The sequence below is a fragment of the Podarcis erhardii genome (genome assembly GCF_964252035.2).
Source record: "Podarcis erhardii genome assembly, chromosome: 1".
In the NCBI taxonomy this organism is placed as follows: Eukaryota; Metazoa; Chordata; class Lepidosauria; order Squamata; family Lacertidae; genus Podarcis; species Podarcis erhardii.
Window position 1 is genome coordinate 65,030,515 of NC_138497.1, and position 12,121 is coordinate 65,042,635.

The 12,121-nt window shown below is 39.1% G+C and overlaps 1 protein-coding gene across 3 annotated transcripts in view; it reads right to left on the reverse strand.

The window, feature by feature from the left end:
- Positions 1-500: 500 nt before the first annotated feature.
- MPPED2 (metallophosphoesterase domain containing 2) overlaps positions 501-12,121 on the reverse strand; it is a 138,387-nt gene continuing 126,766 nt past the window's right edge. For all 3 annotated transcript variants that reach the window (XM_081836176.1, XM_081836178.1, XM_081836177.1), the window contains exons 5-7: positions 8,306-8,421; positions 6,776-6,889; positions 501-2,112 (exon numbers count right to left, since the gene is read on the reverse strand). In XM_081836176.1, coding sequence (XP_081692302.1) covers positions 1,994-2,112; positions 6,776-6,889; positions 8,306-8,421 — 349 coding nt within the window. In that variant the 3' untranslated portion in view covers positions 501-1,993. The remainder of the gene's footprint in view (positions 2,113-6,775; positions 6,890-8,305; positions 8,422-12,121) is intronic.

The window sequence follows — 12,121 nt, forward strand, 5'->3', positions numbered from 1 at the left end:
AATTATTTTTAGGCTGCTTGCACAAGTTTTTTTATCTGGATATTGTGCTCAACAGGAAACACAAGAAGCTCTTTATACGGAGTCAGACTATTGGTCCATCTTGTTCAGTGTTTCTCGTCTACACTGACTGGCAGTGGCTTGCCAAGGTTTCAGGCAGGGAACATTCCCAGCTGTACCAAGATGCTGGGGATTGCATCTGGGACCTTCTGCATGCCAAGCATGTGCCAAACTCTGTCGAATGATTTCTTTACATTTTCTGTAAACCATCCAGAAGACATTGTTTATGGGCAGACAATATGCATCACAATAAATAAAAAATAAATGCACTATTCTTAGGTGGAACATGGCCAACTAAGGCTTAAACGTTGTTCAGAAATTCAAATATATTTAGATAGGATACAATTTCATGACATTGGAAGGATAATACATTAAATATAAGGACTTAACAAAGTCCGTAAGCTATCCAGAACAACAACAAAAAAGAGTATCTCAACAGGAAGTATTTAAAAATCTTGCAATTTTATTTGCATATAAAGGCCGCTAGATATATAATATCGCAATAAATTTAAAGAAACAACTGTTTTTCCTAAATTCAATTAAGATAACATAAACAGAATAAAGCTCAATAGCATTTACAGTGGTAGAACAGAAATAACTATTTGCAACAATATTTTGTGCTAGCAAGATTGCATTTACACACAGTGCAAAATAAGGGAAAAAGAAATGGAAAGACAATTCAAGAATATTTTAAATATAAAGGACAACAAAGCCTTATTTTAGTTAGGCTTGATTGTATTCATTTGATTCTATACATGCCTGAAACTGCACAAAGATTTTAAACTCAAGCTCTTGAAGGCCTCGAGCGCTTGGAGAGAGAAAAATGTGTCACATCCTTCATAATTTAGATGTGCTGTACAGCATAAATTTGCAGATGCTACACTGGCAACATTAAATGCCTAGCTTAGTTATAATGCACAAAAAATATATATAAAAATCCATATTTAAAAGGAGTCCACATTTACATGTTTTTACTGCATGGAACACCTGCTCATTGCAGTTTTCATCCCCGTATTTTTAAAGCTAAAATAATTTAAGAAATTCACCCAGTGACAATTTAGATAATCACATACAAGATGCTGCTATCTTATTGTTCATTAAAGCAGGCAGAGACAAACTAATCCTAGAAGGCTATTTTCCTCTCACTGATTGATAGGCAAGAGTTTACAGTATGCATATATATCAGTGGACAAATAGACTATCATGTGATCTCTTGTGAGCACAGGAGCTCTGATGGGCTGAGAGGTTCCCAATGGATTCTCCACACTCTTCAATGGAGGAACCTGAAACCATACACTTAAAGTGTAGATCAGCAACCCGTTGAAATGAATGAGAACTCAGTCTCCTGTGCAACAGCTCCTTGACAATGATCTAGCACAGCATTAGGCACACTTAAGCCCATTTATCTCAACAGGCACAAGCACATCTTACTCTGTGTTGGATTGTGGTCTATAATTGCAAAGGAGCATTCACAAAACCCGGGTCACAAATATAGTGTGATAATAAAAACAAAAGAAGAGGAGAGGGTGGAGTTTTATCATTAGAAATGTTTATTTTTTAAAAAAATCAAACAATAACAGTTGTGCAAATTTGGGTGTTTGTTTTTTTTAAACACTGCCTTTTAAATTTTTATTTAATATTATTAAAATAAGGTGTCTCACTCATTAAAAGAAAGCTTGGCTGTCCTTTTGAGAACACTAACAATTTACAATGGCAAGTTAATTAAGAAAACATAAAACTTCATTTTACAAATTCACAATGATATATCAATTTCAAATGGATGCTGCATTTTGCTGCACAACTTCTCTTTTTTTTCCTTTTGTACCAACAGTTTACAAAAAAAGCCCCACATCATTTGTGAAGAAACATGTTAAGAGAATGGATGTTTAATTAGAAAAATGGCAGTTTATAGACTGTCCCCCACTAAAGTGGTGCTTCATGATCCTTGCGGGGTTGGAAGGTCAAATATAATTGGTGGGTTGGTTGGTTGAAAGCTGACTGTACATGTTGAGGCATTTATGTACGTTGTGTAACCGTCTGTCATAATGCCGTAACCTGTAGGGAAAATGTGTCACACTTACTGTAATGTAAACAAACAACGCTGACCTAGTACAGTGCCTCAGGCTGGAGAAAAGAAAAAGCTGCTTGTAAGCAGGCCTTTTGAATTGAGTTCAGCTAAGCCTTTCAAACTCTTTCTGAGCACTCCAAAGCCAGCACATCATTTCCATTTTTAAAAATGCAATAGGCTTTTGCTTTAATAAGAACCACCTGTTTTTGTTTTTTGTTTTCCAAATGGAGCAAAGAAAAAAGGGGGGAAAGCCTCTTTTACAACAGAACTGAACACAAAAGAGGGTGTTGGTTTATTTTCCATAGCTCCTTGGATCTTTTGTAACCTGGAATTTTTCAAGCGTAATAATATGAAAAGTGTATTTTCCACTGAGACCTGTTCCCCTGTTCCTTTCAGACACTCTTTACCGTGAATTCCATTTGGCTAAATGGACCTTATTCTCAAGTAACTGTGCAGAAGATTAGATTCTTCCTATTCAGTGACAATAATCCTGCTAAACAATACATTATCCTAAATCTATTATTATTGCTGGTCTTAGGCATTTCTTCTACTTTAAAAGTGTACTTTAAAAAAATAAAAACAGGAGGATGTCTTGCAGCAGGGGTTCTGCAACCCACAGCCCAAGGGAGTCGTTTAAACAGCCCCCGAGCCGCCCCCAAACTGAGTTGCTCACTCAGCAAGTCCCTGCGTGCTGCGCTAAACCGGCACAGAGCGGGGACTAGCTTCCGTTGCGCCGGAAATCACATCTGCACAGACGCCGAAAATCGCGTCTGTGCAGACATGATCCAGCCCACAGAGTGAACTGGCCCAGGCAAGGTCGACCCCTGTCTTACAGGAAAGCCCCGTGTTGAAATCATGCACCAGGTTATGAGTCGTAAAAACTTTGTACAGTGGTACCCCTACTTACGGATGTGATCCGTTCCGTAGTGCTATTCGCACCCCGAAAAGTCCATAAGTAGAGCACCGCTTCTGCGCATGACGCAATAGAGTGCTCCTGCGCAAAGCGTGCAGAACGCTTCTGCCCGTGCGGCAAAACCTGGAAGTATATACTTCTGGGTTTGCCGCATTCACAACCCAAAATCCGCAACGTGAACCTAATGAAACTAGAGGTATGACTGTAATTGTAGTCATCGTCAGATCTGCATGAAGGAAAGACCAAGGACCCATCATTCTCTGAAGATCTGAGTCATTCATGGGCTGTGGGACAGGATGTGCATTCAATGCACACTCCATCTCCTCAAAACGTATGCATGGACCATCAGAGTGTATGTTCACAATAGATCTTGGAGGGAAACTATACATATAAGCCACTATGCCAGAAATTGAGTAATTTGGATGGAATGCAATGAGTACTATGCTGGCTTAATGCTGTGTTGTGCTAGCATCAGGAACTCATGCAAATTCGCACTGTGGTGCAATAGGCTGAGTGAGGATGGAACAACTGCCTCCACTGGTACAGCTTTATATGGCACTGGAAAGAGAAGGGAAGCTTGCTGGAATGGAACTGGGGGGCAAATATCTGTGATACACATGAGAACAACCATTTCACAATTGTTGTGTGGCCTCTTTTTGGTGTTTTCTTTCACCTGGGCCTGGCTGCTGGGCCCAAGTTAAGGGGACAGAAGAGCCACATGTGCAGCATCAGTTTGTGGGCATTATCTGCTTCTAGCAAGGAACGTGTGTGCAGGAACCTCCTGCACAACGTATTGTGAGCGAGGGCAGACTGGAATGAGAAGTTTAAAAATGACCGTATTTTTTGCTCTATAAGACTCACTTTTTCCCTCCTAAAAAGTAAGGAGAAATGTGTGTGCGTCTTATGGAGTGAATGCAGGCTGCACAGCTATCCCAGAAGCCAGAACAGAAAGAGGGATCGCTGCTTTCACTGCACAGCGATCCCTCTTGCTGTTCTGGCTTCTGAGATTCAGATTTTTTTTTTCTTGTTTTCCTCCTCCAAAAACTAGGTGCGTTTTGTGGTCTGGTGCGTCTTATAGAGCAAAAAATACGTTAAAATACTAAAAAATATTAGGCTCAATCTTATTCCCTTTATTGCAATGAGTGGTTTCTTGATGGAGCAACTCATATTAATCAAATTTGTATAATCTAAGTGCTCTTGAACACTCATTAAATTTGCTTAATACTTACAGCATGTATTACCAACCAAGTTGCAGACTTAGAATGGTACAATCCTATGCCTCACAGTGGTGTTTCACAGTGGTGTTTCATAAGAGGGCTTTGCCCAATACCACTGGAAGTTTGATTACTTTCAATTTGCAGTGCAACTAAAAAAGCTGCAGGCACTTTGCATGTTGCACTTTTTTGCCTTCTGGTATTCACATAGCATTGATATGCTCACATTAATATTTACTTTTAAATGGTCAATCATTTCCTAGATGTACGGGAGCACTGCATGGATACTGCTGTGGTTAAGGCTCTGCTAATGGTTTTTTTCATTAAAAAGTTATTATTTACAGGACTATATAGTCCAGGCATAAAAACTAATCCAGGCATAAAAACTAATTTGCTTCAAACTCATGGGGGCAGTGGCGGGCATATAGGCGAAAATAAACAATATCAAGCAAGTGAACCATCTTCTCTTCTACAAAGTTCTCAACTTTGTAAGCCTATAGTCAGAGAGAGCAGAGAAACCTGGGGAGTGAATTTAATACAAAGCATTTTAATGTGTAACTTTTAGCTCTACGGTCATAAAGCCTTGCTCTCTTTCCCGCAGCACTTTTAGTATTTATCTCACTAGGATGCAACAGCTACTTAGATTCGTTAAATATTTAAAAACAATGCATTTTAAGCAATCTCTCAGTACCTTGTGCTCGGTTAAGGAAGCTTTCTGCACTTAGAAATTTGCCTGATTTGAAATTAGCATGGGAGCTCAATGTTTTGAAAAGCTCAACTGAAATATCAACAAGCTATTTATTAAAAATCTCGTATGAAATTTAATCCAGAATATTCTTGTTAAAAACTCCTTTTTACTTGAGCTTTTATTTTTCCATCTGCTGTAGTATTTGGGTTATGCTGTTCACATCTTGAATGTTCTATAAGAAACATATGCAGAATGAAGCCACTTGCTGCATATAAAATAATTATAGATGGTCTCTTTTATTTGACTGGCTCTAAATTGTTTAAAGATGTCCTCCACATTGGCAGATCATACAGGATTCTTGGTGGGCAGACAAAAATGAAATAAAATGGATTTCACCCTTATCTGCTAAGCCTTAGGATGCATCAAAATGGTGTTTTGAGGGCCAGGGGCTGCAAAAATATGAAGACAGTTTTATTTGGGGAGACATTTTACTCTCTACCAGGAAGATTATACTTTTAGCATTGTGTTTCATCTGCTGTATTTTCTTTGAAAACATTGTTTCATAATGATCTGTGATTTCAAGTGTTGTAAGCCACCCTGAGTAAAGAATGCCTTGGCATCGGAGAGGATGGATAGAAATGTTTATATTTAAAAATTACATAAAAATAAATGGAAGTCCATCAGTCCCTTGTTCCTGTGACCTCCAAGCGGCTGAGCAAACAGAGATGGCACCAGGGACAGTGAAGCCACCACTCTGTGCTCTGCATCACCTTAGTGGTGAAACTGGTACACACTCGGCTTTTCTAAAGTCAACTCCCCCTCTTCCAGTATTGCAGTAAGCAATGGTCCAGTATTGCAGTAAGCAAACGGTCAGAGGTCAGGGTGTTAGGTTCAACCCAAAGTTTCCCCTTAAAAAAAGCATCCCAACAGGTTTGCTTTGGCAAAACTTGGTTGATACTGGAAAAGAATTTGTTCAGGTGCTGGCTGACAACAGTATTTAAGTTGAAAAAGAAATAACCACCAGGTAAACACTCTTCACTGTTTTGGGATTAAACTTTAAAAACTTTTCAAAGACCCCTCCCTCCTTGTCACACTTAGTCCCATTTTAAGCAATACCCAATCCAGTGCTGGCCCAAGGCATTTTGCGACCTGAAGCAGAGCCCAATTGCACTCCTGCTAGGGCCAGCACTATAAGAAGGCTTGACACACCATTCTGTGCCAATTTCTGTCTTCGGCTCCCTCCTGCCACCCAAAGGCTGCTCTGCTGTGTGGTGGGGGCCCTGACTCAATCCCTCCTTTGCAGGGCTCCTAGCACAAGCTATGCATGCTTACCCAGAACTAAATCCACTAGGATTTACCCCCAGGTAAGCTTGTATAAGATCCCAGTGTAAATTAACAAAGAAATATGAAAAGACTATTCATTCCCCTTTTATGACTGCTGTTACTGATAGCAAACTTTCTTCTGGACTATAAGGACCGATATGTGGAGGCTAGATAAATGCATGTCCTTTTACTAGAGAGTTAGAGCACAGCGCTTTTGGGGTCCCTTTCCATTCCATGATTTCAATCACTGCCCACCATTTTGCCCCAGGTTTACTACTTTTTCCTCTCAAAAATATCATTTGTTGATATGATTAAAATGGTTTGTACGGCCACCTGGGGAAAAAAATCTCAAATATATAAAAGCCCTGACTGAGCACCAAACAATTTGCTTTATAATTGAGTCAATTTTATTTTTGTGGGTTGTCTGAAAATCTCCTTCTAATGTAGAATAGCACACCATTTAACTCTGGTATTATCTTAGCAAACATCCTCATAGCTAGCGTATTTCTTACCTTCATGGATTCCACCAAAGACATGGAGTTTAGGCCTTACTCGCCTTTGTACTGTGTTTAACAGTTCCACACAGCCAACTCTTTGAAGCTCCTTTGGAACCCAGTCTCGAAAACCTAAAAGCAAAATGTAATCAATGTTCTTAATTTTCTCTATTCAGGTAAGGTTTCATGCAGACTTTCAGGAAGCCATAACTCACTGAAGGTTTATTGCATTATCTGTAACCCTAACATCTCCATTAAAGCATACAATGGCTTTTAAGAAACTTTTCATTGTCACTTTGTCTCTTTTAGGTTCCAAGGGATTCTTTTTTCTTATTTGATGTCTGCCCCCTCCTTCCCAGTTAACATTTTTCTCCACATAATTTGATTTATTAAACTACAGGTATAGATTCTTCTACATAGCGTGAGGCTCTATGACATTTATTCCCGGCAGCGATGCATCTTCCTGCTCTCTCCCCTGCTCTTCCATAATGGTCTTTGCCAAAATGGTCAGGTGATGACTGCTTGCCAGACACTGCAATCCTGCACACAGTTATACAGAAGTAAGCCCCACTAAGTTCAGTGGGACTTATTCACAGATGAATTTGTAGAATATTGCAGCTGTAGCTACTTTCTGCACTGGCTGGTCAGTATCAACTTTAGTACCTTATTTATTCGAAATACAAACAGCACAGCGTAAATCTCACAGTATCCCTATGAAAATGAACGTGATCCTGCTCTGTTCCACTCAAAGAGTCAGGACATGAAAATGTAACTGTGGGCATAAAGCGTTCCCCAAAACTGAAGAGAAAAGGGTAGTTCCTCCTCGTGTAGAGTCCCATGTATATCTTTATTTTGAATATATGGATTGGAAAATGTGCCCTTCAGTGATAATACTTTGCAAATGGGATTTTCTGCTGAAGAGAACTGGGCAGTCCCAAGACAATCACCTTCCATGACTTCGAGAAGAATGAGGTCTGCCAATACCCATTTATTCCCGAGACCTGGCCATGAAGAAGGCAATACAGGGCAACACGGAAAAGACTCTCAGCAAGTTAGTATTAATTGACTGCTTTAAAAGAAAAAGCCACTAAGTTCTACAGATAATGCAGAAAATCCATAAAGTCTGACATCAATTATTACAAAAGTCTGCGGTCTGAAATAATGCATTCATACACATCAGAAGAGTGGAAAGATCCGAGAGGAGCAAGAGCTATATCAAATATGAATGGAGGCTGCACATTCCTCCTTGGTGTTGCTTAATCAACTTGAAAGGTGTTACACCAGGGACAAATTTGGCTAACGCTATTTCAGCACCACAGGACATTCGTTCAGCTGGTTCATTTCTTATGAACATAGGAAGCTGCCTTAATATCAAGACAACTGGAAAGTATTTATGAGTCCAGTTGAAGGCATAGTTCTACACCACAGAACAGAAAGGTGACCAACTTCTCCCCCCTCTCCTTAATGCCCCTTAATGACTTGGCTAAACGGCTCACTGATGAAACTCTTAGCTCAAGATAGCTGTTTGTTGGCTTTTGTGTCACTTACCAAGAGGAGGTCCATGAGTCATTAATATATCAATACCTTCGGGAATAAGATTCCACTTGTCCAACAGTGATTGACCTCTGGGTAGGTTAAAGCCCCATCCATTAAACCATGGTGTCCTTTGAAGGAAAGAAGATATAGTGTGTCAATGTGGAAGAGTAATGTTTTTTGTTTTTTAATTGTGCACAGAGCAAATTATTTTTAGATAGCGCTTCTTCACGATTACCTACAGGCAAAAGGGCTGAGAAACAGACCTGTATTTCAATATAACAATGTAAGTCCATCGTCACAGTGAACCCACACAACTGGCTACAGTCTCCAAGAGAGAAAAAATGTTATGTTAAAACATCTTTTTCTCACATAGGTTTGAGAAAGAAAAGCTATAATTTGTTACATTAATTATACAAATGATGATTGCAGGATTGATTCTTCGGAATAATTACTTCCTTGTAGGGCACCGGTGGCTGCCAAAGGTTATTCTTCAAACACTGACGTTTCACTAAGCAAAAATAATGTTCTGAAATGCCTTCTCTTAAGGCAATAGAAGGTTTCACAGTTGAATTTACATTCAAGATTTTGAGTTTTGCCATGGTGTAGCCATGACCTAACACTGGAACATGTGTGACATTCAATAAAACAAAACAGAATCCCCACATGCAACTATGGCTCAGAGAAACTCTAGTGTTAGAGGAGGCAATGTCATTGGTAAATTGTGTTAATCTCACAAACACTTCTGAGTGACAGGAGAGAGGATTTTAAGTCACTGTGAGAACCCATTGAGAATAACTAAAAGAAAAAACCTTCCCCTTTGTCCACCCCATTTATAGTATGCTTGTTAACTTTCCCCTACAATTGGCAGTTGTGCCCCTTGTACTTCTGTCAGTTAGCAACTACCATGGTATCAACATTGAGCTTTTTTTTTTAGTTCTCCAGTCTACTTTGCTCCACATATGCAAGTTCTAACTTGCTAAACAGCATGCATAGCCTCACTAGTCACCTAATAATGACCACCCCATATGCTACCATAATTAGCTACAGAGGCTTCAAACAGTAGCACTCAACTCTACATCTAGACACTGAAGACTGCCATCTGGGCCACCAGTTACTAATCATAAATTATTTCCTCTTCTGCGAAACTCTCCTCTCCACCACAACCTTCTTAAGCACCTTGCCCCAAAAGGGAGTGTTTGCCACAGGGTGTTCATGGAAGATAATCTTACTCGGCTATGAGTGATCGCCAAAGGAGTAGTAGTAGTTTAACAGGCAGTTTTACAGTTGTTTAACAGGTCCAAGGAGGGGGTTTTTTTTAAAGAAGGGGATGTAGCACTACCTTCTTCAAGACCACCTTCTTCCCTACTGATCCTGTCAGATGTTAACATCAACAGAAGGGGCCCTACTGGTTCATCTCATAAACTGGGGGGTGGACAGCCTGGAAGAGGGCATTTCTGTGGCAGCCCCTAAGTTATGGCATTCCATGCCCACAGGGGTGCATCTGGCTTTTGGCAAGTTTTAATTGTTGTAAGCTGCCCTGGATCCCTAGAGCTAAGGGCAAGTAATTAATAATAATATAGATGTTTGCTAAAAAGCAAGTAAAATCAGCAGCAACAACATCACCAAGAATTAGCCCATCCTCAGGGACAAATGTCAGTTTTGAAACCCTATGCATATTCACCTATTTATATGGCTGTAGAAACCTGTTTTTATGTAATGTATATTCCTATTTTTTAAAACAACAACAAAGCAAACCACAAATGTAGCATATACAGACTTCTGGGTGAAACAGTCTTTTCCCCTTAATACAATAAACGAATAGCTTGGGAACAAAATTTTCAAAAAATATTCTTTTCATAGCCTACATGTACCTCAAATCCATCTCAAAAGGAAACACTCTCAAGTAATAGCAGTAATGAAAGCCTTTTTTATTTCTGCCGGCACTCAAAGTAAAATGCACAAACACCCATGATTACTAGGGAGGAAGATCATTCCATTTGCAGTACAAAAATTATAGGACAGGGCATTAAATATGCATTCACAGAATTGTTCAATTACAGGACTGCCCTGTAAATATGGCCTGAGAGTATCTATTTCAGTTTTACATTTGGGTTGTAATAATAGAGAATGTCCTGAACTGAACGAACTGAAAAGAGAACAGGTGACCTTTTTGCAAAATAAAGAAGAGCCTTTCAATAAAACATAAGAGTGCACAAATATTTGCATGCATCTGTGCCCTTTCTCCATTTAATGAAGTGAGTGGAAAGGAGCATGTTCGTAACACAGAAAACTATTGCAAAGGCTGAACCTGTAAACACAAAACCATAGAAAGCAGAAAATGCATTAAACAGAAACCTTTATTTTATTTTATTTTTTAAAAATAACATTTCTTTCTGTAGATACCCAGGAGCCACTTATAATGTTTAAGTTAAGCAACAGCAGCCCATGCTCTTGTTGCTATTTCGTTCTTTAAGAATTTATAAGGACACAGAGACGGGCACCTAATCAGCATTGTGGTATAGCAACCTATGAAGAGTAAAATAAAACTACTTTTTCACTATATTTAGGGTAACAGTCATTAGGGTATTCAGGACTCATAGCTTAGTAACATACCTCTTGTATTGCATGTATGAAGTCCTTTGTATCCACGGTTTTTAAAATTTGGACCAAAGGCTTTCCACCTCTAGCTTTTTATCCAGATGAGCCAACAGATAACAGGCTAAGATCATCTACCTCGTTCCACAAAACCAATGACAAACTTTTGCATTCATTCACCAATCACACTTGTTTCCCACCTGTCCTCCAGAGAGCTAAAAGGAGCACACATTGGGGTTCATACTTTACTCACACAACAATCCTGTACACTAAGATTTGAGGCCAAACGACTTTTTATGTCTACACCAAGTACCATGATGGAAGAAAGATGTTATCCATCTAAATGTAGGGATCAAACAAACAAACAAAACATGTAACATGCAGCCACATCTCTTATTTTTCTTTAGTTGACAATAGCTACCACCTCCCCAGTTGTTATAGGGATGTCATAGCCTAGAAAATCCACCCCCCCATGGCTATGAAGTCCACTGGTGTCGATGATAAGGTTTTTTTAAACTAAGCTTCATAGATGTGCAACCGGGCTGACATATTTGTGAGGTCATGGCTCGGATCCTGTGATTCCAACAACATTTTCCCCATAACTGCAACTAAAGAAAAACAAAAGCAGTAGCTACACACTATTAAATTAAGTGTAACATGTAGTTTTGCCCTTAGTTTTTGTTTTACTTAAAGTGGCATCTGTCCTGTTCATTGCCATACCTAAAAATGGTTATTAAATCAATAACATATTAATCAAATGGTAGTGCCTAGAATCACCTTCCATATTTGGTGGCAGCTTTAGTAAGATGAAAGAGGATATTTTATAAATGGTGGCAGCAAGTCAGGATAATAAGAGATAGTAATAAGCATACACCTTCCCCACCAATAGATGGGATGAAAGACAAACTCTCCTTCATAGCATCTATAGCTGAAAAGGGAATAATAATAATAATAATAATAATAATAATAATAATAATAATAATACAGTCACATGCCCACAATTGTGATAGGAGATGTATTAATAGGCCATGAAAGTCTGCTTTGTATTATAGATTCCTTCTAGGTCTTAAACAAAGAGAATGATCATTGTTTGTTTTCAAAGGAATATTCAGTTATTTTGATTATGGGGGGAGGGGAGGGGAGGGAGGGAATAAAAACCCAAGGGAAGCATCCTGGTCTCCTCACCACAGAACTGTAGAACAGGGAAAAGCCATTCTTCAGTGCTGAATTGGA